Source organism: Chrysemys picta, chromosome 25 (assembly GCF_011386835.1).
Source record: "Chrysemys picta bellii isolate R12L10 chromosome 25, ASM1138683v2, whole genome shotgun sequence".
In the NCBI taxonomy this organism is placed as follows: domain Eukaryota; kingdom Metazoa; phylum Chordata; order Testudines; family Emydidae; genus Chrysemys; species Chrysemys picta.
This window is the reverse complement of record NC_088815.1, coordinates 1,479,463-1,505,658: the sequence shown is the minus strand read 5'-3', so window position 1 is coordinate 1,505,658 and position 26,196 is coordinate 1,479,463. Positions and strand designations below refer to the sequence as shown.

Here is a 26,196-nt window from a genome sequence, read left to right as displayed (position 1 = left end):
TGGGTGGTTGGAGGGATAGGAGGCTGTGTGAGGGCTGGGCAGGGGAGAGTTAGGTTTGGGCGGGTGGTTGGAGGGAGAGGAGGCTGCGTGAGGGCTGGGCAGGGGCGAGGTAGGTTTGGGATGGGTGGTTGGAGGGAGAGGAGGCTGTGTGAGGGCTGGGCAGGGGCGAGGTGGGTTTGGGATGGGTGGTTGGAGGGAGAGGAGGCTGTGTGAGGGCAGGACAGGGGCGAGGTGGGTTTGGGCGGGTGGTTGGAGGGAGAGGAGGCTGTATGAGGGCAGGACAGGGGCCAGGTGGGTTTGGGATGGGTGGTTGGATGGAGGGCTGTGGGTCAGCGAGAGGGGCTGGGCCTCTGTTGCTCTTGCCTGGCCCAGGACAAAATGGGGAGACTAAGTGCTCACTAGAGGCTACTGTAAAGCTCCCCCTGCCACACCCCAGGCTCCCAGCGCTACATTTCCAGGATGGGCTGCAGCGTATTTCTGCCAACCTCAGGTCGCATACCCGCCCCGCCCCACCCCCTTCCAGCCCCGAGGGCACTGCGCACTGTAGCACCCCAGCAACAGGCACGTGGCTGAGACGCAGCTTCCAAGCATTGCTATGGAGACAAGGCGCTGCCCTGCCCTCTCTGGATGAACAAGCAAACAGGATTCGCAGCCACTCCACTTGGACGGAGGGAAGAAAAGGTTTTTAAAGGGAATCAAGGTAAAGGCAAAATGCAGCTGAGTGGATCTAATGGTGCCTGGAACAACTGGGGGATTCAGCTGTGGGGAGGTGGGACCCCCAACTCTGCCTTTGGGTCAGACTGCAAGGTGCCAGGCAGAGACTAGCTGGTATCTCCTTGTAACAATGAGAACAATGACACATTAGTTACAGGTGACTGCTCAGGCATCTGCCAGTGTGACGCTTGAAGGCTCAGCACTGCTGTGTGCTACAGGTCGACCTCTGGCCTTAAATGCCCCACCGTTCGCTACTTTGCTTCCCCTAAGGCAGCGGTTTTCAAACTGTGGGTGGGGACCCCAAAATGGGTTGTGACCCCCTTTGAATGGGGCCACCAGGGCTGGCTTAGACTTGCTGGGGCCCATGGCTGAAGCCAAAGCCCGAGGCCTTCAGCCCTGGGTGGCAGGATTCAGGTTGCCGGCCCCCTGCCTTGGACTGAAGCCCTTGAGCTTCAACTTCCCACCCCCATCCCCGAGGGCGGCGAAGCTCCGGCGGGCTCAGGCTCGGTCCCCCCCTCCTGGGTTTGTGCAGTAATTTTTGCTGTCAGAAGGGGTTGCAATGTCGAGTTGGCAGGCGGTATCAAGCGGAGTGCCCCAGGGGTTGGTCCTGGGGCCAGTTTTGTTCAATGTCTTCATTAATGATCTGGATGTTGTGATGGATTGCACCCTCAGCAAGTTCGCAGATGACACTAAGCAGGGGGGAGAGGTAGATACTCTGGAGGGTAGGGGTAGGGTCCAGAGTGACCTAGACACATTGGAGGATTCGGCCAAAAGAAATCTGATGAGATTCAACAAGGACAAGTGCAGAGTCTTGAACTTAGGAAGGAAGAATCCCATGCACTGCTACAGTCTGGGGACCAACTGGCTAAGTGGCAGTTCTGCAGAAAAGGACCTGGGGATTACAGTAGACGAGAATCTGGATAGGAGTCAGCAGTGTGCCCTCGTTGCCAAGAAGGCCAGCGGCATAGTGGGCTGCATTAGTAGGAGCATTGCCAGCAGATCGAGGGAAGTGATTATTCCCCTCTATTCGGCACTGGTGAGGCCACGCCTGGAGTATTGTGTCCAGTTTTGCCCCCACCCCCGCACTTACAGAAGGGACGTGGACAAATTGGAAAGAGTCCAGCAGAGGGCAACAAAGATGATTAGAGGGCTGGGGCACATGATTTACGAGGAGAGGCTGAGGGAACTGGGCTTATTTAGTCTTCAGATGAGAAGAGTGAGGGGGGATTTGATAGCAGCCTTCAACTACGTGAAGGGGGGTTCTAAAGCCCTGGCTGGAATGATTTAGTTGGGGATTGGTCCTGCTTTGAGCAGGGGATTGGACTAGATACCTCCTGAGGTCTCTTCCAACCCTAATCTTCTATGATTTTATGAAGTTTGAGAACCTCTGGATTTACCTTGGAAACAATAATAGTGAAACCCTTTCCAGTCCCTGTCAGCCAGCTGTGGTCATTCCGTTTGGCAGGGCCCAGGCTGGCTTTGTCAAGACACAGCTGTTAACATGACCCGCTCCAGGCTAACTGTGTTGTGTGCCTGTGCTGCTGACACAGCCATTCCTTCCCATGCCTCTGCCTGCAGAGCCCAGGCTCACCGCCGCTCCTGAAGGGATCTGGGACATGGCAGGCAGTGCGGGTCAGTCACAGTGGGCTCTCTGTACCTGACAATATAGGAAAATGGCTCTGCCCTACGGGTATGGACTCGATTGGCATTCTACTGATTTGGCTCTCAGACGGCCTTGCCGCCTGGCTGCTGGGCTGGACAGGGCTGCGATGTAGCTGTGATAGTAGCAGTGTGGCTACACTTGCAACTGGGAGGTGAAATTCCCAGCGTAGGGAAATGGACACATGCTAGCTCTGCTCAAGCTAGTGTGCTAGAAATAGAAGTGTGGCTGTGGCCGCATGGAAGGTGGCTCAGGCTAGTCATTCCAGTATGTCCCAAGGATCTCACAAGGGAGTGTATTCGGGCAGCTAGCCCATGCTTCTGTTCAGTACATCTACCCCTGGACAGCTTGTTTGTATCTTTCAGCTGCATTTCAAAGTCTGGGCTTTGCTTAGGTTTGAGTAAGTGAGGGTTTGTCAGACGTGCAGTCTGCCTTTTCTCTGTGCTGGGGAAACGGCAGATTTCAAATCTCCCAGGGGAAATTGTTCCAAGCCCACAGAGTAGTTAGGCACCCAACTCTCACATGTACCTTTGAAAAATGTCTCCCATGGCTTTTGTGTCTGGGATTTCCTACAGGTGATCACCATTATATTGCCGTGTGTGCTTATGCCTTCCAATGTGCCCTTCCCCTGTATCATCGCAGCGGGCAGGGAGCTTGTTACCATGGCACACAGGCTGGCAGCATTTTGACTTTCTGTTACATCACCGTTGTTTTTCTGAGAGAGCTTTTTCATCTCTCTGTGATATAATCAGCCCACAAGAGGCAGTAGGTGAGTCGCTCCCACAGCGACACTATCATCTCCCTGAGCTTGCTTGATACCCCCATTAATACATCCAGGGATGGTGTTAGCCCTTTTGGCCCTGGGAGCTTCTGGTTAGTTGTTTAGGTACAATGACCCCCGATGTGCTTTTCAGAGTCACTGCTTTCCAGGCTACAGTTTCCCATCCTGCAGGAACTACATGTATGACCTAGCATTTGGCAGTGTACAAATGCATGTCTGATTGTGTTCAGTTTACCAAGTAATGCAGATTACTCTGTATGAGCGATCTGTGTTCAGGGCAACTGCTTCTCCATGCGTTTCCTCCTTCATGGTCCCTTGAGGGCACTCACTGTTGTCTCCTGGCTCCTCTCTTGGGCAGAGACCCACATCTTTCTCTGTCCTGTCTGGGATGTTTCCAGGATACACAGTTCTCTGCCTACACTGGGATATTCCCAGCAAGCCAACAGCCTAAACGGCCAGCAATTGTGCTTTGTTTTCTCTCCAGCAGCTATAAAGAGCATAATTGCCCATTAAGCACCATTCTTAAGGTGAAAGAATCACAGAGAAACATATTTAAAGCAATCAAAAAAGTACCCACATGCTAATAAGCTTACTGGAGATATCCCCCAACTGTAAGTTCAGGGAGGCAGGCTGGGCAGTCTGCGTGAGGGCTGGACAGGGGCTGGGCAGGTCTGGGGGGAGGTTGGCTAGAGTGGAGGCTGCATGAGGGCAGGTGTGCGGCAGATTGGGCGGGTGCCTAGATGGAGAGGAGGCTGCATGAGGCTGGGCAGGGGCGAGGTACGGTTGGGTGGGTGATGAGAAGGAGAGGAGGCTGCGTGAGGGCTGGGCAGCGGTGAGGTAGGTTTGGGCAGGTGGTTGGAGCGAGAGGAGGCTGCGTGAGGGCTGGACAGGGGCGAGGTAGGTTTGGGCGGGTGGTTGGAGGGAGAAGAGGCTGCGTGAAGGCTGGGCAGGGGCGAGGTGGGTTTGGGACGGGTGGTTGGAGGGAGAGGAGGCTGTGTGAGGGCTGGGCAGGGGCGAGGTAGGTTTGGGACGCGTGGTTGGAGGGAGTGGAGGCTGCGTGAGGGCTGGGCAGGGGCGAGGTGGGTTTGGAACGGGTGGTTGGATGGAGTGGAGGCTGCATGAGGGCTCGGCAGGGGCGAGGTGGGTTTGGGATGGGTGATTGGAGGGAGTGGAGGCTTCGTCAGGATTGGGAAGGAAGGTAGGTTTGGGCGGGTGGTTGGAGGGAGAAGATGCTGTGTGAGGGCTGGGCAGGGGCGAGGTAGGTTTTGGAGGGGTGGTTGGAGGGAGAGGAGGCTGCTTGAGGGCTGGGCAGGGGCGAGGTGGGTTTGGGATGGGTGGTTGGAGGGAGAGAAGGCTGCGTGAGGGCTGGGCAGGGGCGAGGTAGGTTTGGGACGGGTGGTTGGAGGGAGAGGAGGCTGCGTGAGGGCTGGGTAGGGGCGAGGTAGGTTTGGGACGGGTGGTTGGAGGGAGAGGAGGCTGCGTGAGGGCTGGGCAGGGGCGAGGTGGGTTTGGGATGGGTGGTTGGTTGGAGTGAAGTCTGCGTGAGGGGTGGACACGGGCGAGGTGGGTTTGGGATGGGTGATTGGAGGGAGTGGAGGCTTCGTCAGGATTGGGAAGGAAGGTAGGTTTGGGCGGGTGGTTGGAGGGAGAAGATGCTGTGTGAGGGCTGGGCAGGGGCGAGGTAGGTTTTGGAGGGGTGGTTGGAGGGAGAGGAGGCTGCTTGAGGGCTGGGCAGGGGCGAGGTGGGTTTGGGATGGGTGGTTGGAGGGAGAGAAGGCTGCGTGAGGACTGGGAAGGAAGGTAGGTTTGGGACGGGTGGTTGGAGGGAGAGGAGGCTGCGTGAGGGCTGGGTAGGGGCGAGGTAGGTTTGGGACGGGTGGTTGGAGGGAGAGGCGGCTGCGTGAGGGCTGGGCAGGGGCGAGGTAGGTTTGGGACGGGTGGTTCGATGGGCCGTCTTCCTGTCATGGATACTAGAAAGGAACTGAAGGGGACGGCTGTCCTCATGGAGGGCGTATTCATGTATCTATACCAGGGCTCACTCAGACACAGACTCGAAGAACTAACAGCTGCCCAGATTTTAATTTAGCTGCTTCTGGGCAATTGCCCAAGCCTGTCCCAAATGCCATTCACAGTGGCAGGCGGCAGGCGAAGGCTGATGCCCCTCGTACTGAACTGATGACTGGGTCTCGTTTGGGACAGAGCCTCGAAAGGGTTGGGATTGTGTCTCTTTGAGACGGTCTCTGCCAGTCCAACCTCCCGGCCGGTGAGACCTGGGTGCCTCCCTCACAGCTGAGCAGTGCAGTGCAGTCCCCATGGGCGATGCCAGATGCTTCGCTGCGAGGGCCTCGGCAAGTCGGTGTTGTGTCGCCATCTTCTGGTTGGGAGGGGCTATAACCCAGCCCCTGCACTTGAACAGCTGAACAGGAGTACTTGTGGCACCTTAGAGACTAACAAATTTATTAGAGCATAAGCTTTCGTGGACTACAGCCCACTTCTTCGGAGTGGGCTGTAGTCCACGAAAGCTTATGCTCTAATAAATTTGTTAGTCTCTAAGGTGCCACAAGGACTCCTGTTCTTCTTTTTGCGGATACAGACTAACACGGCTGTTACTCTGAAACTTGAACAGCTGAGCTTGTCTTTACACAGCATGGAAAGGGGTGAGGCTCTGAGCTGAGCGGTGCTGTGACAGCCTGGCACCCAGCACACCTCTTAAGGGACATGGCAGTTGGAAGGAACGCTACTTTCGTTGGCTGCTTTTCGCCCCAGGGTCAGCCCCCTGTGGAGGAGCTTCACTGGTGCCCCAGGGTTTGGGGAATGGGCCTATGCTGCTGTAGGAGTGAGTGCAGCAGGGCGTCTCTGGGGCTATGTGCATGGGGCCAAGTGCCCAGAATCACATGTAGTATCTTGCTTTCCTTTCCAGAATCTGACAAGTGGCTGGTCTGACCCACCATGGCTAACACAGAGGACCAAGGAATGGAGATACACACAAATCCCATAGAAAAGCTCAGGGCACAGTGCTTGGCAAAAGGCTCAGCTGGCATTAAGGGGCTGGCCAGGTATGGAGACCCATCCTTTTATGGTGATAGTTGTGGGGAAAAATCTGCTCCCAGGAAGTGTGCCAGCCCAGTGGCTTAAGAGCAGGCATTACATGGAAGCCGGGCCTTGTGCCATTGGCACAGGGTGATCACTGCCTTAGTGACTGTAGGGTTACCATACGTCCGGATTTTCCCGGAGATGTCCAGCTTTTGGGGGCTCAAATCCCCGTCCGGGGGGAAATCCCGAAAAGCCGGGCATGTCCGGGAAAATCGGGAGGGCTCGGCTGGGGCCTCTTTGTCTGGGGCCGGGGGCATGGTGCTGGGCCGGGCGCGCGGTGCCGGGCCGGGGGCCAGGCCGGGCCAGGGTCGCAGTGCCGGGCCGGGCTGGGTGCGGAGCCAGGGGGCCGGGAGTCGGGGGCGCGGTGCCGGGGAGCTGGGCCGGGGCCGGGAGCCGGGCCGGGGTCGGGGAGCCGGGCTGGGCCCGCGGGGGTCGGGGAGCCGGGCTGGGTTCGGGGAGCCGGGCCGGGCCCGCAGGGCCGGGAGCCGGACCGGGGTCAGGGAGCCGGGAGCCGGGTCGGAGCCGGTCCGGGGTCGGGGAGCCGGGCCGGAGCCGGGCCGGGGTCAGGGAGCCGGGCCGGGGAGCCGGGAGGTGCGCTGGGCCGCCGGGGGTGGTCGGCCGGGGCCGGCACCCCAGGGCCCGAGCCGACCCAGGCTGGAGCCGCCGGGGGCCAGCCTGGGCCGCGCCTCCTCCCCCCACACCCCCCCTTACCTGCTACAGGCTTCCCGCAACTCAAATGTTCGCGGGAAGCAGGGGAGGGGGCGGAGACTTTGGGAGGGGGCAGAGTTGGGGCGGGGCCGGGGCCCCGGGGAGTGTCCTCCATTTGGAGGCACAAAATATGGTAACCCTAGTGACTGTTAAACCTCTAATGCAGGGGTTCTCAAACTGTGGGTCAGGGACCCAAAGTGGGACACGGCCCCATTTTAATGGGATTGTCAAGGCTGCTGTTCAACTTGCTGGGATCCAGGGTCCAAGTCCAAGCCCCACCACTTGGAGCTGAAGCCGAAGCCTGAGCCCCACTGCCCAGGGCTAAGGTTATATGCCCCCTGCCCTGGACAGCAGCTCTTGGGCTTCAGCTTTGGCCCCTCCCCTCCTCCACCTGGGGCGGCGGGGCTCGGGCAGCTCAGGATTTGGTCACCCCCCCTGAGTTTGTGTAGTAATTTTTGTTGTCAGAAAGGGGTCATGGTGCCATGAAGTTTGAGATGCGCTGCTCTAATGAATGGTAGGCCCAGGTTACATTTAGCAAGAGGAGAATGTTAAGCCTGATCTCCTGGCTGGACAACTGACCTCTGCCTCCCCCCTTCTCTTCTAAGCCCTTCTCCCCCCCCCCTCCCCCCCCCCCCCCGCTTTCAGTTATGAAGAGACATTTGCCATGAGCCATTGTGTTTCTGCCCCATTGCATCCCAGAGGGCTGTAGGTCCTGACCAGGACCGGGGGAGGGGGGAGAGACAAGGCTCTGCACCCTTTTCAATTACTGTCTGAGACAGGGGTAGGCAACCTATGGCACGCGTGCCGAAGGCGGCACATGAGCTGATTTTCAGTGGCACTCACACTGCCCGGGTCCTGGTCCAGGGGGGTTCTGCATTTTAATTTAATTTGAAATGAAGCTTCTTCAACATTTTAAAAACCTTATTTACTTTACATACAACACTAGTTTAGTTCTATATTCTAGACTTATAGAAAGAGACCTTCTAAAAATGTTAAAAATGTCTGACTGGCACGCGAAACCTTAAATCAGAGTGACTAAATGAAGACTCGGCACACCACTTCTGAAAGGTTACTGACCCCTGGTCTGATATATAAAGAAGGCTGGAACCAGAGCAGCCCCCTCCCAGGTGCCATTTGTGGGGATGGTAATGTGAGATGTTGCAGCCTTTCCAGTCCAGCCTGCATTTCCCAGTACCAAGCAAAGAGCGATGAATTCTCCTGCCAAGGAACGGATGGTACCTGGGAGGCAGGTTAGCAGGATTAGCCCCATTGTACTGCTGGGAAACTGAGCCTGAGAGGTGATGCAACTTTGCTAGAGCACATTGTGAGTGGCAGAGCTGGGAATGGAACCCAGGAGTCCCAAGCTCAGGGCATCAGCCATAAGATGCCTCTTTTATTCATCCTCTCCCTTTCCCACTCATAAGAACGACCATACTGGGTCAGAGCAGTAACACTGGGTCCAGCTAGCCCAGTATCCTGTCTTCCAGGAGTAGCCAGTGCCAGATGTTTCAGAGGGAATGAATAGACCAGGACACTTAGCACGTGATCCATCCCCTGTTGTCCAGTCCCAGCTTCGGGCAGTCAGAGGCTAGGGACACCCACAGCATGGGGTTGTATCCCTGACCATCTTGGCTAACATCCATAGATGGACCTATCCTCCATGAACTTATCTAGTTCTTTTTTCAGTTCAGTTACAGTTTTGGCCTTCACAACATCCCCTGGCAAAGAGTACCACAGGTTGACTGTGTTGTGTGAAGCAGTACTTCCTTTAAAAAAACAAAAACTTAAACAAAAAAACCCTGCTGCCTATTAATTTCATTAGAGGGCCCCAATTTATAAAAGCAAGTGTTGTCAAAAAATTACATTTTTAGACGTGTTAAATAAAAAACTGATGGGTATTTTTTTTTTTAAGTTGTGCCCTGTGTATTTTCTTAAATTGCAGCAGCTCAGAGAGGAAGTGGTGTATTTAAAAAGGTATTTTCCCCTATGGCTTGTAGGTGTCAGATTTTCCAAACCCTCACTGTAATTTGTAGATGGCTGTTACGTTCTACTAACCTAGCAGTACATTGATCATGTGGCTGGCTGGGTGGCATGATTCTTCATGAGGCTCACATACCCCTTATCTCGACTATCATCTCTCTCCTCTCCCCCTCCCCCCGCCACCATATGCCCCATTCTCACAATAGTCCGCTCCCTCCCTCCCCGGTGCCATAACTCCTCAGGCCTGGCTCCAGGGAGTGGGGATGAAATGTGCTGCTCACGGCCACGAAGCAGCAGTGCTGGTTCCTGAGCCCTGGCTGCCTTCCCAGGAACCCCTAGTAGCCAGGAGGAAATGAAGGTGCAGCCTTGCTCCCTGGCTGCAGCCCTGCTCATGAGTAAAAGTGCAACAATCATATGCCATGGGGGAGGGAACCCCAGCAATATCAGAAAAATAAAATTTTCCCTCCTCAATTTCATTAAACAAAAATGAATACTCCTCACCCCTCTCCCTGCAACCAGCCACTTTCTCCCTGACCCATCTCCCCACCCTCTGCTGCTGCCTCTGATGTCAACTCTTATGATTTTGATTTTGGTGGCAAGGCTTGTGTGCCTTGATGTTTTACTTAAAACTACAGCTCCTGGAGTTCAGAGGATTAGATGCAAATCTCAGCTTTCTTTTAAAAGTAAACATGAGTTTATAACCATGAAATGCCAGAAAATCTGACATGAGTATGCCCTAAAGGCTCAGAAAATAGAAGGCAAAAAAATCAACCAACATTCACTATCATAAAAATGTCTCATAATTGTCGGGGCCCAACTGCTGCAGTTTGAGCATGTGATGTTGGCACTGCACAACTCTCTCTCCTCCTTCTTCACCCCCCATGCCCTGGGTGCAGAGTTTTCCACATCATGGATGATGATAAGAGCAGGTCCTTGGACCTAGCAGAGTTTGTGAAGGGCCTGAGCTCAGCTGGCATCATGCTGGGAAGCAGGGAGGCACAGCAAATCTTCAGCCTCTGTGACAAGAACAGCAGCGGCACGATGGATTTTGAGGAGTTCCTGGAAGCCCTGAGGGTGAGCTGGGGCCACTACCAGGGACTGCACTGGGCATGGGGTGGGATGGGGAGAGAACTTGCCATGTTGTTGGTTAGTGACGCTGCTGGCTGAACCAGGGACCCCAGCTGAAGGCAAATGGGTCCTTCCTCGGGGCCACAGGAGAAGACTAGCACTGAGCTTGCAGTGACTCTCAGCGAGCAGGAAGGGTTGCAGGCAGGGCTGAGCACCCCGCTAGCAGATGTAGTGGATGGAAGCAGGGTGTTCTTTAGGGCTTGGGAGAGGCAGTCAAGTGCTTAATTTTGGGAGCCCTGGGGCCAGTTTGTCAGCAGCACTGAGTTCCCGTAGCTCTGTCTACAGGTGTCTTAAGATGGGCAAAGTATGGGGCAGATATGACACTGGTTTCACAGGCCCTCCCCACCCCCACAACGATTTCCTAGGGTCCTGCCTGAAGAGGCCACATGCTGCAGGCAACAGGCAGGTTCTAGGGCAATCAGCCCCTGCTGCTAGGGAGAAAATTCCACTCCAATGTCCCACCCTGCTGCTCCAGTAAAGGTCACTGCCAGTCACTGGTCAGGAGTTGTCATTGTGGGGACAGGCACAAGGTAGGGTTACCATCCGTCCGGATTCCCCCGGACATGTCCGGCTTTTTTCAGTTAAAAATAGCGTCCGGGGGGAATCTGTCAATGTCCGGACTTCCCCCGCCCCCCCATGCAGAGCGTGCGGGGCTTACAGGGCAGCCGGCCGGATGGTGCCACTCGCACGGGCTCCGGCAGCCAAAGCCCTTCCTCCACTTCCCCCCTCCTCTCTCCTGCAACTTGACACCACTCCCCTCCTCTCCCTCCCTCCCCCTGCCCTGCATTCACAGATCACCGGCCGTCGCCTCGGCCTCCGGCAGTCTGGAGCTCCGACCCTGCTCCTCTCCCCCGCTGTCGAGTGCGCTGCTCTGCAGCACAGTAAGGGGCCCGAGGGTCAGAGAAGCGGCAGGGAGGTTCGGGGGGGGGGGTAGTCAAGAGACAGGGAGCAGGGGGAGGGTTGGATGGGTCAGGAGTTCGGGGGGGGCTGTCTGGGGGTTGGGGGTGAAAGGTTTTGGGCAGAGTACAGGTGGGGGGGTCTCAGGAGGGGGCAGTCAGGGGACAAGGAGCGGGGGGGTGTTTGGGAGTTCTGGGGGGGGCTGTCAGGGGGCAGGAGTGGGGAGAGGGATCGGAGCAGTCAGGGGACAGGGAGCAGAGGGGTTTAGATGGGTCGGGAGTTTTGGGGGGGGGCTGTCAGGGGGTGGGAAGTGGTTGGATGGGGCGTGGGAGTCCCAGGGGTCTGTCTGGGGGTGGGGGTGTGGATAAGGGTTGGGGCAGTCAGGGGACAGGTAGGGGGTAGAGTCCTAGGGGGCCAGTTAGGATGCGGGGAAGGTCTCAGGAGGGGGCAGTCAGAGGACAAGGAGCAGGGAGGCTTAGGTAGGGGGTGGAGTTCTGGGGGGCAGTTAGGGGCAGGGGTCCCAGGAGGGGGCAGTCAGGGGACAAGGAGTGGGGGGGAGGGTTGGGGGTTCTGAGGGGGCAGGAAGTGGGAGGGAGTGGAAGGGGCAGGGGCGGGGCTAGGGCAGGACAGGGGTGGGGCTCCTCCCGTCCTCTTTTTTGATTGTTGAAATATGGTAACCCTAGCACAAGGGGGCACACAGCTGTGCTCTTAGATCAGCCGTGTGTATGTGCCTAGAAGCCAGAAGCTGAAAGGCAACAAACTGCCCCACTACCAAAGCTTGTCTTTGCAGCCACCCATGTCGGCCGCCAGGAAGCAGATTATAGCTGATGCATTTCACAAACTGGACAAGACTGGAGCCGGCGTGGTGAGCGTGGAGGATCTCCATGGGGTGTATGACGGCAAAACTCACCCCAAGTACCAGAGCGGGGAATGGACAGAGGAGCAGGTGTTCCGAGCATTCCTGGACAGCTTTGACTCACCCAGTGACAAGGATGGAAAGGTGAGGGGAGGGTAGTACCTGACCAAGGGGCTGGGTTGTGTGGGGCCTGAACTGCTTCCCTCAGTGGAGGCCAAGACCCAGCTGCTCTGTAATCATTCCCCGTGCTGCTCAACTGCAGCCAGCTGGCCAGAAGCCAAGGCAAGAGGCCAGCCAACAGATGGAGTTTTAATCTGATCATTCACAACGAAGCCGTAAATGGGGGTCAGGCAACCTGGCCACTCCACCCCCCCATCCTCCTCCAGGCAGCTTCAGCTAGAAGTGCACCCAGTGACACCTCCATTATTGCAATGCAGGAGTAAGGGGGAGCAGATTTCCCCCAAATGGGGCAGTTGGTTTTATGGGCAGGCTGCACCTAGAACTGACATCCATGGACAGCCCCTGCTCTCAGCCAGCGAGCTCCAGCAGAAAGCAGCTGCAGGGTGCACTACATGGTACATTACATTGTTTCTTCATGAAGTGGTGCTGAGGCTGAAGTAAACCAGAGTCTGCCACACAAGCAGGATAGGGACAGCATGTTAGTTTCCAGTCAGTTTTTCAAAGTGCTCTGCAATTCACAGGTACAATCAGATCAGCTTGAAATTTGCTATGACAGCTGAAGATCTGAAATAGTTTGAGAGAGAAACTTGGGGTCATGTGGGGGTTTCTTGAGATATATCGGGAGCGTGTGGAGGGGAAGGTTATAATTGTTCAAAGTACCCCATAATCATGCACTGTAGGGAAATAGTCTTGAGTTGTATTACAGAGTACAGAAGACATTGTGTGCTGCAAATTTGGGGCTAACGAGTCAAGAGGATTCCAGGGTAAAACTTTTCTCGTTCCCAGTGACATGCATTTAACTAAAACAATACTCTAATAAGCACAAGCAGAACCTCGTAGCCTGGCCATTGCTTTGCCGGCTTTTACATTTCTAAGGATTCTTTAAATGCATAGAAATTAGCTGTGCTCCAACAGGGTCTGGAATGGCCTGTGTGGTGTGCAGCTGGGGTTGCCTGGTCCAGGGGTTCCCTCCCCTCATGAACTTGCTTTTGCTGTTCTAAGTGTTCCAGAACCAGGCGCACAGCCCCTCAGTGGTTTCAGTGGTGAGAATGGGTCTGCTCAGTGCATATCACAGGCACTGAGATTGGGAAATAGAGCTCAGCATGGGCTCCTTAAGGAAGAGCTCAGTGAATCCCCCTTGCTCAGATAATGGATTATCGAGAGCAGTGTTGATCTGCAGCTCCACTGACCAGGAGCTCAAGTCTCCTCTGCATCAACCTTCTGCACATAGGTGCTGTGGGGTCCAGACACTATCACACACGTCTGCTCCTGCCATAAGGGGCACAGGGCTCCTTGTACCCTATACTGGAGCTTCTAGCAGGCAGCTGAGGGGCTAAGTAGTGTCCAGGAAGCCCCACTTACCCCTCAGTTGTGCCTCTTCACAATTCCCATCTCATAAAAACCAAGGGAAATTCAGAAGCAAAACCCTTCATTACCAAGGAGTTTGGGATACGGGCACTGCCTGCTCGGTCTTCCCCCAGAGCAGGAGCCTTTCATCCCCCAAGTAAGGCAAGCCAGGTAACGCAGCATTCAGGTGACGCTTCCCCTGCCTTTGCCACCCAGCACCAGGAGATTGGTGCTGCCCAAGCCCTGCCCAGGGCTGTAGGAATAGGCATGCACAGTGGAAGATGTACCGGGCACAAGGAACAGGGCAGGTTGGGTGAAGTGTGGCAATATTCTCAGTTCCTATTGCCAATGCATTGGGGGGAGTTAAAGGGGTGCAGCTGTCACATTTTGGGGTGGGCCAACCTGAGAGTTGTGAATACAAATGTAAAAATGTCAAGACTGAGTGCAAACCAGAAATGATTTTTGATCAGCTCTAGGCATGAGAAGTATAGATGGAAGTTCTGCTAGTGGTTCTAAATCGCCCCACTGCAGAACAAACATAGCAACGCTAAAATATAGTGATCTAATGTTACATTACTGCAGTGATAATATTAAGTGAAGTAGCAGTCCTACTTCTTTATTATGATTAAAGTTTTCTGACCAGCTGTACTCATGAAATTAAAGTCATATTTCTTTTTTTCTCCCTGCCCCAGTTTATTTCCTAAAAGTTTTCTTTCAATAGTGAATGCAACATATTCCTACGACTTAGATTTAACCTTTATTTTCCCTGCCCCACCCACTTGACTGCTGACTCACTATTTAACACAGTCACTAGCAGCAGCAGACCCTGGGTGCATTTTCATAGACCTGCTATAGGCAGGGCAGTCCCTAGCCATTTTGGTGCCCTACACAGGCCCTCCTCCCCCCCTCCCCACCACCATGGGGGAGGCTGTGTGGGGCCCCAGGCCTCTGTGGAGATGGGGGGAGCTGGCTTGGCGGGGTAGGGGAGAACCACCCCACAGCATGAGCCGGCGGTGTGGAATGGGTTGGGGCTGGGTCGCTCCACTTCCTGCTGCCTGACCCCGCACTCACGGGGTGGCGGGAAGTGGAGTGACCTGGTCCCAGCCCGCTCCACTCTGCTCCCCTGGGTCCCTTGGGACTTGGGGGCAGGGGGAACTTGCCCTACTGCAGTCCTCAGAGAAGTGGGGGCGGGGCTGGGGTGGAGCCGGGACAGGAAGAGGCAGGGCGGGGGCTTTGGGGAAGGGGTGGAGGAGGGGCTAGAGCTGCATACTTTGCGTATGGGTAGGGACAGCCCTGGCTATAGGAACTGGCTGGTGGCCTGAAACTCTGCAGAAAAAAGGCCCTCTCAAACATCTACATTTTCACTTCCTTGTAAGAGACATGTTGCTTAGGCTCCCGCCTGATTTGTGCTTTTATCTCTGCTCCCAGGTCTTAGCACGAACACACAGTAGTCAGAATTTATACAACTTCATCTTTATTTTACTGATGGGGCAGATCACAACAAAGCGACGTGTGAAGGGTCCCACAGCAAGCCAGATCCCACCATCCCTCTGCCGCTGGGAACGTGCTTCCCAGTGTGGCTAGCTTGAGCAGCACCCGGAAAGCAGCAGCGTGGGTGGCAGCTCAGGCTAGCAGTCCAACCCCTGCAGATGTACTCACGGCTGGCCCAAGGCACTGCAGTTACGCTGTTATTTTTAACGCACTAGCTTGGGTCTGTCGACCTGTGCTGGGAACACGCTCCCAGCTGCAGCATAGACATAAACTCTGCCAGTAAAGGTAACTCCAGAAGGGACCACAAGATCTTCTGGTCGGAGCTGTGTACAGCACCGGCCACTGATCACCACCCAGGCATCCCTACACCAAGCCTCATGACCAGAATTAGACCACAGTGTCACAGCCTTCTGGAGACGAAGCTATTGTGTGCCACAGAACAGGAGGGTCCAAGGTGCACCAATGCCTGAGGGCCCCCGCAATGGAGGGAAACTGAAAGATCTAACCAGGTGATCTGCGCCCCCTGCTGCAGAAGGCAGAACAAAAAAACTAACCCAGGTCCCTTATGAAAGAAATTAAATTAAGTAAATTGCAGTGGATCAGGCCCCTGCATGCCAAACCCCAGAGTGGGACTGAGCCCCCTTGGCTCCCATGGTAGTTTTCTTACAAGGGCACATGGTGCTCCTTCCTATGTTACATCAGGGCGAGCAAAACAGAAGGCCCTTTCTCAAGAGTGAAATGAGCCTCCAGCTCTGAGGCCTGTTTTGAGCCCCTCTCAAAGATGCCACTTTCACCTTCACTCTCCAACAGGTCACAGCCGAGGAGTTCCTGAACTACTACAGTGGGGTCAGCGCATCCATTGACAGTGACGACTACTTTGTGGCTATGATGAAGAGAGCCTGGAAGCTGTAGCACCTGTGGGGAATCCAGTGCAGTCCTGGAAGATGCTAAGTTAGAACCAGATCAGGGCAGTTTCCAATAAATCCTATTCAGCATTTCATAGCAAAATGCTGCTTTTTGTAGTGATCAAGTTGCTTGTCACCAAGAGGCCCAGCTTTGAGTTACCAGGCTTTCCAGAGGCTGTGAAATCTTGACACCTGCCTGCAGAATAGAGAATCATAGATTAGCGTTGGAAGAGATCTCAGGAGGTCATCTAGTCCAACTCCCTGCTCAAAGCAGGACCAATTCCCAACTAAATCATCCTAGCCAGGGCTTTGTCAAGTTGGGCCTTAAAAACTCCAAGGAAGGAGATTCCACCACCTCCCTAAGTAGCCCATTCCAGTGCTTCACCACCCTCCTAGTAAAATAGTTTTTTCTAATATCCATCCTAGACCTCCCCCACTGCAACTTGAGACCATTGCTCCTTGGTCTCTCATCTGCCACCACTGAGAACCGCCAAGCTCCATCCTCTTTGGAACCCCCCTTCAGGTAATTGAAGGCTGCTATCAAATCCCCCCTCAACTCTTCTCTTCTGCAGACTAAATAAGCCCAGTTCCCTCAGCCTCTCCTAATAAATCATGTGCCTCAGCCTCCTAATAATTTTCATTGCCCTCCGCTAGACTCTCTCCAATTTGTCCACATCCTTTCTGTAGTGGGGAGCCCAAAACTGGACACAGTGCTCCAGATGTGGCCTCCAGTTCCAGCTGGGCAAAGAACAGCTCATTTAGTTTGGGGGCTGAACTGGAGAAAAAAATCCAGTTCAATTTGAATCACAACTAATTTTTTCAAATGTTTGTGATTGAAATTGAAGAAAAAAAAATCTGGTTAACAATCCCCCCCTTGAGTTTTTCATTTCAATTTGGCTGATTTGGGGTATTTTCAATCTTTTTGTGTTTTTGTTTTCAAATTTGGCCAATTTAAAAAAAAAGTTTCAAAAAGAGAGCCAATTTTCCAGGGGTTTTTGGGGATAAAACTATTAATAGAATTTGAACCAAATTCAGTGTCAGAGTCTCCAAAAATTCATTTTCTGGCAAAAATTATATATGCTAAATAAAATTTCTTCCAGCTCTACTGCAGAGTCCCTCAGCACTAGAGTCCACATTGACTCCCCCTTCCCACCTCCCCCAGCACAGCCTGGAATTTCAATTACATAAAAACCTGAAATAAAATAATCCTTCCCTTCCCCCACCCTTTGCCTGTCTTGTCTATTTAGACTGCAAACGAGTGCAGGGACTGGCTGTTACCACATGGATGTGCAGTGCCCAGTGCAGTCGGGCCCTGACCTCAGCTATGCTAGGGTTACCATACGTCCGGTTCTTCCCGGACATGTCCGGCTTTTCGGCAATCAAACCCCCGACCGGGGGGAATTGCCAAAAAGCCGAACATGTCCGGGAAAAATACGGACGGGCACTTCACCTCCCGCGGCTGCTCTGCTCCTCCCCTGACTCAGACTTCGGCTCTGTTTAAGAACCAAGCTGCCTGAGCCAGTGCTACCGGCTTCGGGCAGCCCCCTTGCCTCCGGACCCCAGCCGCCAGCCAGGCACTTCTCTTCCCCGGCTCCAGCTGCTCTGCTCCGGCGGCGCAGGGTCCGGAGGCAAGGGGGCTGCCCGAAGCCGGTAGCGCTGGCTCGGGGAGCTTGGCTCTTAAACAGAGCCGAAGGGTCAGGGGAGGAGCACAGCAGCTGGAGCCCGGGAGGGGAAGTGCCCGGCCGGGGGCGCAGGGTCCGGAGGCATAGGGGCTGCCCGAAGCCTGAGCGCTACCGGCTTCATGGTTTGCCGGGCAGCCTCCAGACCCTGCAGGAGCATTTACTAATATACACTGGCTAGCATATATATTGTGTTGGTAATGCTACCTGCAATATATGTACTCCAGACATTTAAGTTTTAGTATAGTAGTTCTATAGCCCAAATTGGTCTGTACCTTTGTTATAATGCTGTACACTTATGCCAAGTATTCCCTAACATCTTACATTAGATAGAATAATTTTGGCTTGTGTAAATAGGAAAACTGACAATATCAGGACATATAATTATTTCCTCATGACAATAGGAAAGGAGCTGCCCACACAAACCTAGGAGGTGCCTTCATACCTCTTCGTACCTGGAATGCATGTGTTCAGAACAAACGATAAAGGCGTACACCATGGTACCAGAAACAAAGACAGAAAGTTCATTAATTAAATTCAGTTCCAAATGACATATGCTGTACCTTCTTCTGGTAAAACAAGTAGGGGATAAAAGGATGGCTCTAGAGGTGTAACTTTGGGGAGCACACCTACATAATGTGAATGTAACACTGTTGCACAGGACTGCTCTTCAGAGACTGGTATAATATAGGACCTTTTTCCTGCACCATATTAATAAACCTGACTGACATAGGTTATTTGGTCTCGAGTATATTTCATAACTAAATAAGGAACAAAAGTGTGCTCAAGCAATTGACTATATAATTTATCAACAAGGAGAAAGGTGCGTGTTGTCCCAGCACTGTTTGATAGATAAGGGTGATACTGATGCAATGACAGACTGGCTGGTTTGCTAGAAGGGGAGCCAGGTGGAAGTTTTCTATCTAAGCTGGGTTCCCACCCCTTCTTCACAAAAACGATTTTTTGGGGGAAGGAATAAATCTATTTTGCTATATTTTTCCAGCAGCCTCAGTAAGAAAGCCTCATTCTCTGAGCATGACTGAGGGCCTGTACAAACATTGGGAATTTGTCCCATTTCAGGGCAACCGCATCCTCTCTTCTCACTTGGGTGAGCAGCTCTGACCCTCCAGTGTCCAGAGAAGGGGAATATTTTGCTGACTCTTTTTCTGAGACTCATGAAATTAGCTGGCCACTAACCCACAGATCCTGATGGCTGCTCATGCGAACGATTCTAAAATGAGAGAGAAGTGCTGAGTTCACCTCACTTCCATTTCTCCCCCTCTTCTGTAGTGGGATTATATAGGGCCCCTGAGGGTTATGTAGGTTTTTAACAAAAATTAGTCTCACACCAACTTGCTAGGGGTTGTACAGATGGGGAAACAAAGTCCCAGAAAGATTCTGTGACTTGCCAAAGGTCACCTACTGATTCAGTGGTAGAACCAAGAACAGACCCAAGGAATAAATCCCCCTTTCAGTCAATATTCCAATTCTATTGATGTTTAGGGCAATTCTAATTTAACAGTGAAATAATCAGTACAAACTATAGCGAGACAGACATCAACCTCCAGGGAAGGAATCTTAAAAATGGAAGAAAAACACTGCCCTTCTTTGGGCACTCTCTTTCAAAGAGGTGTTTATGGTCTCTTACTACCAATTTAAAAAATATTCCTATGCCTATTTTCTTAAATGATAAAGGTCTATTAGGACCATGCTTTACCAGTCCAACAAGGACTGTTTGGAACAGTCATAAGAACGGCCATACTGGGTCAGACCAAAGGTCCATCTAGCCCAGGATCCTGTCTTCTGACAGTGGCCAATGCCAGGTGCCCCAGAGGGAATGAACAGAACAGGTAATCACCAAGTGATCCATCCCTTGTTGCCCATTCCCAGCTTCTGGCAAACAGAGGCTAGGGACACCATCCCTGCCCATCCTGGCTAATAGCCACTGATGGACATATCCTCCGTGAACTTATCTAGTTCTTTTTTGAACCCAGTAAAGAGTCCTCTAGTTTATTTCATCCTGATGAAAATAGAGCTGACATTTCTGCTGTTCAGGCAGGTTGATAGTAATGAGAGGCCCCTCCCTCCATCAGAGGGAAGTTTTGTTAATACTGGTTGTCTACCAGAGGAGCACAGCTAGCCAGCCAATCTGAATATAGGGTTTGAGGGGCCAGTGTTTAGCAGGTTTATAATTAAAGCACAAATATGATCCAAATTTGGATCAAAATAGTGTATGGACCTTATTAGACATGTGATGGAGTTGCCAGTCGTAGTTCTTTAGTTCAGACTGAGTTGAGTTTTGCACTCAAAGGAGGGATTCAGTCTCTGTTGTGTGAAAACAGCTGTCCCCTCTCCAACGTTACAGCTTTACTCTGAGCACACCATACATTTTTTTTGAAAATGTACAAGTAAATCTATTGGTTAGTTTAGGAGTTAAAGCTAATTTTAAAATGTGTCCTTTAAGGAATTTAGAGCTCTGTGTCAGTCCTATTTTCTCCCCAATGATTTAAGAATAGAAAAATGCTGACTCTTCAAACGTCCATTACAAAGTTAAATATCACTGAAGTCTTATGCACAGGCTACATTTAGTTTTTATTACTAATGATTAAAAGCCATTTTTTGCCATTATTTTTCTTAACTGAAAGTTTCCTATTCATTTCATGAAGAGCTGCCATCTTTCAAAATGACCATCTCTAATTGTTCTCAATGGGACTGCTAAAGGTAGCCTGTGGCCTCAAAGATGTCCACTGCCTTCATCCACTTCCATTCATTGCTCCTAACAGCAAAGTAGATTACTATCTTCCCTGAGGGCAGCTTGGCTTCATTTCTTTGGAAATAACAGTGATTTTGAAAGAGGGCAAATTTACTAATAATAATCTTCAAACACTTAAAATGACAGATAAGCTTTCAGTTACAAAAAGGCCATTAATCCTAAATATTTCTTAAAAAAAAAAAAAAAAAACTTGTTGCACCAGATCTAGAAGTTAAGAGGTAGAGGAAAATTAGGGTATACATTGTCTGCTTTATGCTGCTTTGGGGAATGGAAAGTCACTACAAGCCCATCTTAACTGGCCAGTACATCCTGGTTACTTTGTGCTACTCAGCATACTAGTAAATCTAGACCTCTAAATTTAAAATGAAAAAGTTATTTAAATCACTAGAAATAACGTTCTCTTTCGGGTTCTTGTTTACTATGTATGCGTGAAATTTTTAATTTAAAGAAAGAGAATTCCTAGACTAAGACTATTGTCAGATGGAGTTGAAGTTGAAAGTAAAGTTAAACTAAAAAGAAATCTAAGCATGTTAAGGTACCGAAAAGGAAGTGGAGAAAAATCTAATATGTCTAAAAATCATTTTAATCTCGTCTGGTATCACAAACTACTATGCATTACTCAAAAGTGTATCATTATTGGATGGTGACACTACAGGGCAGAGTTAAGGTTATTCAAATGCACTAACCATGCATTTCCATACCATGACATGTTTGGCTTGTAAGCGTACCCTTAACTCTGAATTTTCTGGTTTTACAAGGCTTGGTTGGGCCATAATTACAATATCCCTGTAACATTCTCCCCTATATTACAGATATGTATTCTCAAATTTAACTCCATCTTAATGTATTTTTTGTCTGGAAAAATACACACATTGTGGTTTGGAAAATTTATGGCCAGGTTACTTGGCAGCCCCAAGCAGCTCATCTTAGTAAATGCTGATAAAACACTATCATCAACACACACAATAGTACAGCTAAAGATCACAGCAACAAAGATATAGGAAACCAAAAGCCTTTTGCAATAATAAAACCATTTCCTTCTTTCCAACACTCATTGCTAGACAGAATACACACAGGGCTTGGGTTATCGGTTTTTTGTTTTTGTTAAAAGTTTTAATGTAATTCCCAAATACAATTGATATGACAATCTTACATAAATCTTTCAAAACACATGGGCATTATCTGGTTTTACTTGTCACTAGTTTACTAAGGCTTAAAGCAGAAAGTGTAATAATGTTTAGATCTGGCCTAACTACATCTTTCTGGACAGGGCTTGAAATTAACTTCTGGCCAATTCTGTGAATGGTTTATAGACCATAATATTTTGGACTAAGATGAAATATTTTGTTGTTATTATACTATAAACATATATGCAAGGCTTCTAGCTGAAACCCAAGTTTTACCAGTAAACAGCTGCCAGATTTAAAGAAAACTCTGTAGGTAACTGTTTAATACTACTGCACCCCATGAAAAAAAGCATGCTTATTCCATTCTCCTGGATGTTAATGTATTTGTCAATGTAACACTATTGTAAAATGCCTGAAAGTGAGCCCCTACACACACACGCCTCCAAAAAGAGTGGCATTTGGGAGCAGGAAGTAACATCTAATATTCCATAGTTAGGCCCTGCAACAAAGACACCTTATGAACTTCTGTAATAATCTTTATGCTGGAAATCAGAAGCTTTACTTTGAAAGTTTATTTGAAGAGAGTATTTTAAATTCATTTGACTATCCATGTAAAAAAGGTCCAAAAGAAATGAAGATCACTTAATGCAAACCAAAGAATTCCCAAAAGTGTGTGGGGCAGATAAACACTTGCAGAGGATTAAAAATCTGCCAGATTTCTACTAGTGAGGAGCATGAAAAGAGAGCGTCAATCGGCTTGTGCATGGCAAAAGATACAACTCCCTCTATGGAGAAATAACAATACCCACAGACTGCATGAGCAGACAATCCAGAGAGGTCACAAATGCAGTGGCACAGCTAATCCCGAGCCCTTTCCACCCCCAGAAAGAGTAACATCAGGAGTTCCTTCAATGGGCTAAGTCAGGAAAACAAGCAACTAAAACCCCTGGCAACAGTTAGCTATTGACAACAGGAAAAATACAAAGAGAACAAGCTAAATACACTTTGGACTCCTGACTATAAAAGTGTGGGTTTTCGTTAATGTAAAAGCTAGAAGGGCTGCTTAATCAATCTGAATGGTTTCCCCAGCTGCTTTTGTGCTGCAAGAACTCTTGGGTTTCCATTTTCAAGGTTTCCTGCACTAAATATTTCTTCTTCCTCTTTCTTTTTTTTTTTTAAGATGCATTTTAGATCTTCCCAATATAAATGAAAAACTTTGTACAGAGTATGCAATTATAAGAGAAAATAAAATAAAATGGGGCTATTTATAGGAAAGTGGGCTACACACTGTTCTTAGCTGGCTATGTATTCCATCTTTCCTGGACAGGAATGAGATATTGTATCAATTGGTTACTAAAACACAGTCATTGTGAGTTTGACACAAGAGGCTGAAAGGTTAGAAAATGACAAAAGCAAAATGAACTGGTTACACAAGGAACCCTTCAGAATTACACAGAAAAACACTTTTTTGCCTTTATTTGGCAAAACAGGATTCATCATTCTTCAGCACAAGTTAATCAAAGCTAGCAATAATTCTTCATACTGCAAAACCTAAGGAGGCAAGAAAGGGAAAGGGAGGTTTAGAAAATGATTTGCTCATTAAGGCCCCCAGTTCAGCAAGTGCTCAAGCATGTGCGCTAATTTTAAGCATAAGAGTAATTCCCTTAATGTGAATGAGATTACTCATGTGCTTAAAGTTAGGCACAATGTTTAAGTACTTTGCTGAACTGAGACTCAAGTCACTGAGGGTATGTTTACACTGCAGCTGGCCTCTGCCAGCTGACTCGGGCTCCCAAGGCTCAGGCTGGGGGGGTTATGTCACTGCAGTGTAGACTTCCGGGCTTGGGCTGGAGCCTGAGTCCTGAGACACTGCGAGTTGGGAGTCCCAGAGCTCGTGCTGCAGCCCGACTCCAGACATCTACACTGCAATGACACAGCCCACCAGCCCAAGCCCCTGTCAGCTAGCATGGGCCAGTGCACGTGTCTAACTGCAGTGTAGACACCTTTAATGAGAACAGCTTTTTTGTGTACAGATCTGTTGAAATGGCTTACCCAACTCACCAAATGAGCCCATCTCATTCTTCCAAAGGCAGACAGCTGTGTTTTAGCTGTTCTGAAGGTGTGATCTGTACGCCATCCTAAGCTTTAATCACAGCCACAAGAACATAAGTTTACTATGAAAAATTGTATGCAACACCTATTATTTATAGTGGCTTAGCTCTCCCTTAAATAGTAACAGAAAAGAACAGTACAAAACAATAGTTTCACTTTCTCAACACACAAGAGCATCTTATTCAGATCTAAAATAAAAAAAGTATCAGCACAATATAAACCCCCAAATAATAATATTGGAAGTGGGGGGAAGAAGAAAAGGGTTAGCAAAATGTCCAGTGAACTTTAAAGTTTCTTATTAACTCAGTACAAGGCTTTCCTGTCAAGACAACTTTTTTTGTAACCTCTGGGTATAGACCGACCGACGAAGGACAATGGTATCCACAAATTACATTGGGATTAAGGTAAAAAAATGCTGCCCTCTCTGCAATCCAAAGAGAATGAAGCCAGAAGGGTAATCAGTGAGTGCATGAACAGAGAAGAGCATAGCTTCTCTGCAGGCAGCAGGAACTGAAAAGGGAGAAGCGGGGGTTAAGAAAGAAGAATTCAAGTTGGAACCGTGCTGGAAAGTTCTATCTCAGAGGCCTGCAAAACATGAGCTACTGAAGAAACAGTCAAAAGGTCCCAATGAAAAGCTGTGACAAGTCATAATGTGCCATTTCAATTACAAGGAAAAGGGGAAATGTTATTTTTCTGCTCATCAATATGATGAGCTTTCATGTCCCAAACCACATTCAGGCAGTTTCCAAGTCTGCTTTTTTTGTGGAATCTACTGATCCAGACCAAAAAAACCAAACAAACAGAACAGGGATGCACAGTTCCTAAGTCCTGGAGCCTTCAGCACTGCCTGGAACAATCGCTGGCCTGGGGTATCCACAGAGGTGCCTGCAAGATGGTGTTTGCAGCAGCCTTGCAGGCAGATGGCCTCACAGCTGCTATGTGCTGCCGATATTCTGCCCATCTCCTTCATCATTAGGACCTGAAACAGAAACAGAACATGGTTACAAGAAATATTTATTTTATCTGTAAAACTTACTTTGCTATTTTTTGATGCAAACTATGGAATGAAGATCCCAGCTGGCTATCAGTGCTCCATGCCGCTCTCCCCAGCCTATAAACTAGACCAGTGTTTCTCAACGACCAGTCTGTGGACTGGCACCAGTCCCCGAGATTTCCCTGACACAGTTTATGAAGGCAGCAAGCCTCCTTGGTATCATAAAGGTTGAGAAACCCGGACCTAGAGTACCCAGCTCTTAGAAGCCTATGGAGGAGTCTCAATCTTAGGATTTCAAGGTGAGAGACAAGAGCCAAAAATCTCTGCTTCTCCTATTCCCTCATTTCCCAGATCAAGCCCCCACACCCAGTCCCTGCAAAATTACACATATCCCACCTGTTCTTGCTGGGCCGCCCAGAAGAACCAAAAGAGAAGCTTCCCTCACCCCCTTCTACCTTATCATAGAAATGCAGGGTTGGCAGGGACTTTGGGAGCCACTTTTCCCTAGTTTGCTTATGAGAATGTCATGTGGGACTGTATCAAAAGCCTTAGTAAAATTGAGATATATCATGTCTACTGCTTCCCCCCATCCACTAGGGCAATAACTCTATCAAAGAAGGAAATTAGGTTGGTTCGGCACGATTTGTTCTTGACATCTCCATGCCGGCTATTCCTTATAATTCTATTATCCCCTAGGTGCTTACGCATTGATTGTTTGCATTTAGCCATATGGAGTGGAAATCCATCAACTTCATGAAAAAACTCGTACAGATACAGACATCATCTTCCTTTCCAAATGCAAGCAGATGGACATCATACCAAAAGGACTAAAGGTAAAAAATCCATTACAATCTACGTATCACACAGACTATGCTGAGAGACTGTGTCACACACTCTCAAAGAAACTGCGAAACCACCTGATCAGCATCCTATACAGCAAACAGGGAAAGATTAAGAATGAGCTCTCAAAACTGGATACTCTCATAAAAAACCAACCTTCACACACAAACTTCCTCATGGATAGACTTTACAAAAACTAGACAAGCCATTTACAAGACAAACTTTGCCTCTCTACAAAGGAAAAAGGACACTAAACTATCTAAACTGCTACATGCCACAAGCAGCCACAACAGTAATTCCCTTAACCCACCCAGCAATATTGTTAATCTTTTCAGCTATACTCTTAGCCCAGCAGAAGAGTCTGTCCAATCTCGGGGCCTCTCCTTTTGTCCCTCCAGACCCACGAACATGATACAGTTCTGCGGTGACCTAGAATCCTACTTTTGACGTCTCCGACTCAAAGAATATTTCCAAAATGCCTCTGAACAGCATACTAACCCACAGAATCCCCCCTACCAGCACTACAAAAATAAGGATTCTGCGTGGACTCCTCTGGACGGTCGAAACAACAGACTGGATTTCTACATAGATTGCTTCCGTCAATGTGCAAAGGTTGAAATTGTGGAAAAGCAACATCACTTGCCCCATAACCTCAGCCATGCTGAACACAACGCCATCTACAGCCTCAGAAACAACCCTGACATCATAATCAAAAAGGCTGACAAAGGAGGTGCTGTTGTCATCATGAATAAATTGGAATATGACCAAGAGGCTGCTAGACAGCTCTCTAACACCACATTCTACAGGCCATTATCCTCTGATCCCACTGTGGATTACCTAAAGAAACTACACCATCTGCTAAAAAAACTCCCTGACAAAGCACAGGAACAAATCTGTACAGACACATGCCTAGAACCCCGACCAGGGGTAT

At 50.0% G+C, this 26,196-nt stretch overlaps 2 protein-coding genes across 11 annotated transcripts in view; one reads left to right on the top strand and one right to left on the bottom strand.

The window, feature by feature from the left end:
• The first annotated feature begins 347 nt into the window (after positions 1–347).
• CAPS (calcyphosine) lies at positions 348–17,315 on the top strand. Of its 2 annotated transcripts, XM_005314577.5 has the most exons (5): positions 348–700; positions 6,076–6,211; positions 9,833–10,010; positions 11,752–11,961; positions 15,646–17,313. In XM_005314577.5, exons 2-5 carry the CDS (start codon positions 6,105–6,107, stop codon positions 15,745–15,747), a joined length of 597 nt encoding a protein of 198 aa, XP_005314634.2. In that variant the 5' UTR covers positions 348–700; positions 6,076–6,104; the 3' UTR covers positions 15,748–17,313. The 2 variants fall into 2 exon arrangements, with proteins under 2 accessions (XP_005314634.2, XP_065434344.1); XM_065578272.1 differs by lacking the exons at positions 348–700; positions 6,076–6,211; positions 9,833–10,010 and adding an exon at positions 10,107–10,945 and having other exon boundaries at positions 15,646–17,315.
• Positions 17,316–21,283: 3,968 nt separating this feature from the next.
• The window catches only part of RANBP3 (RAN binding protein 3), a 200,026-nt gene continuing 195,113 nt past the window's right edge, over positions 21,284–26,196 (bottom strand). For 8 of the 9 annotated variants that reach the window (XM_065578271.1, XM_065578269.1, XM_005306708.5 and 5 more), the window contains one exon: positions 21,284–24,410. In XM_065578271.1, the coding sequence (XP_065434343.1) occupies positions 24,367–24,410 (44 nt within the window). In that variant the 3' untranslated portion in view covers positions 21,284–24,366. The remainder of the gene's footprint in view (positions 24,411–26,196) is intronic. The other variant, XM_008172811.4, reaches the window with a different exon arrangement.

Bases quoted from the DNA above. Each gene is read 5' to 3' on its own strand.
- CAPS (XM_065578272.1), top strand. From the start codon at position 10,628: ATGTCCGGCTTTTTTCAGTTAAAAATAGCGTCCGGGGGGAATCTGTCA. The intron at 10,946-11,751 runs GTAAGGGGCCCG...TTGTCTTTGCAG, and splicing joins GTGCGCTGCTCTGCAGCACA to CCACCCATGTCGGCCGCCAG. The intron at 11,962-15,645 runs GTGAGGGGAGGG...ACTCTCCAACAG, and splicing joins CCAGTGACAAGGATGGAAAG to GTCACAGCCGAGGAGTTCCT.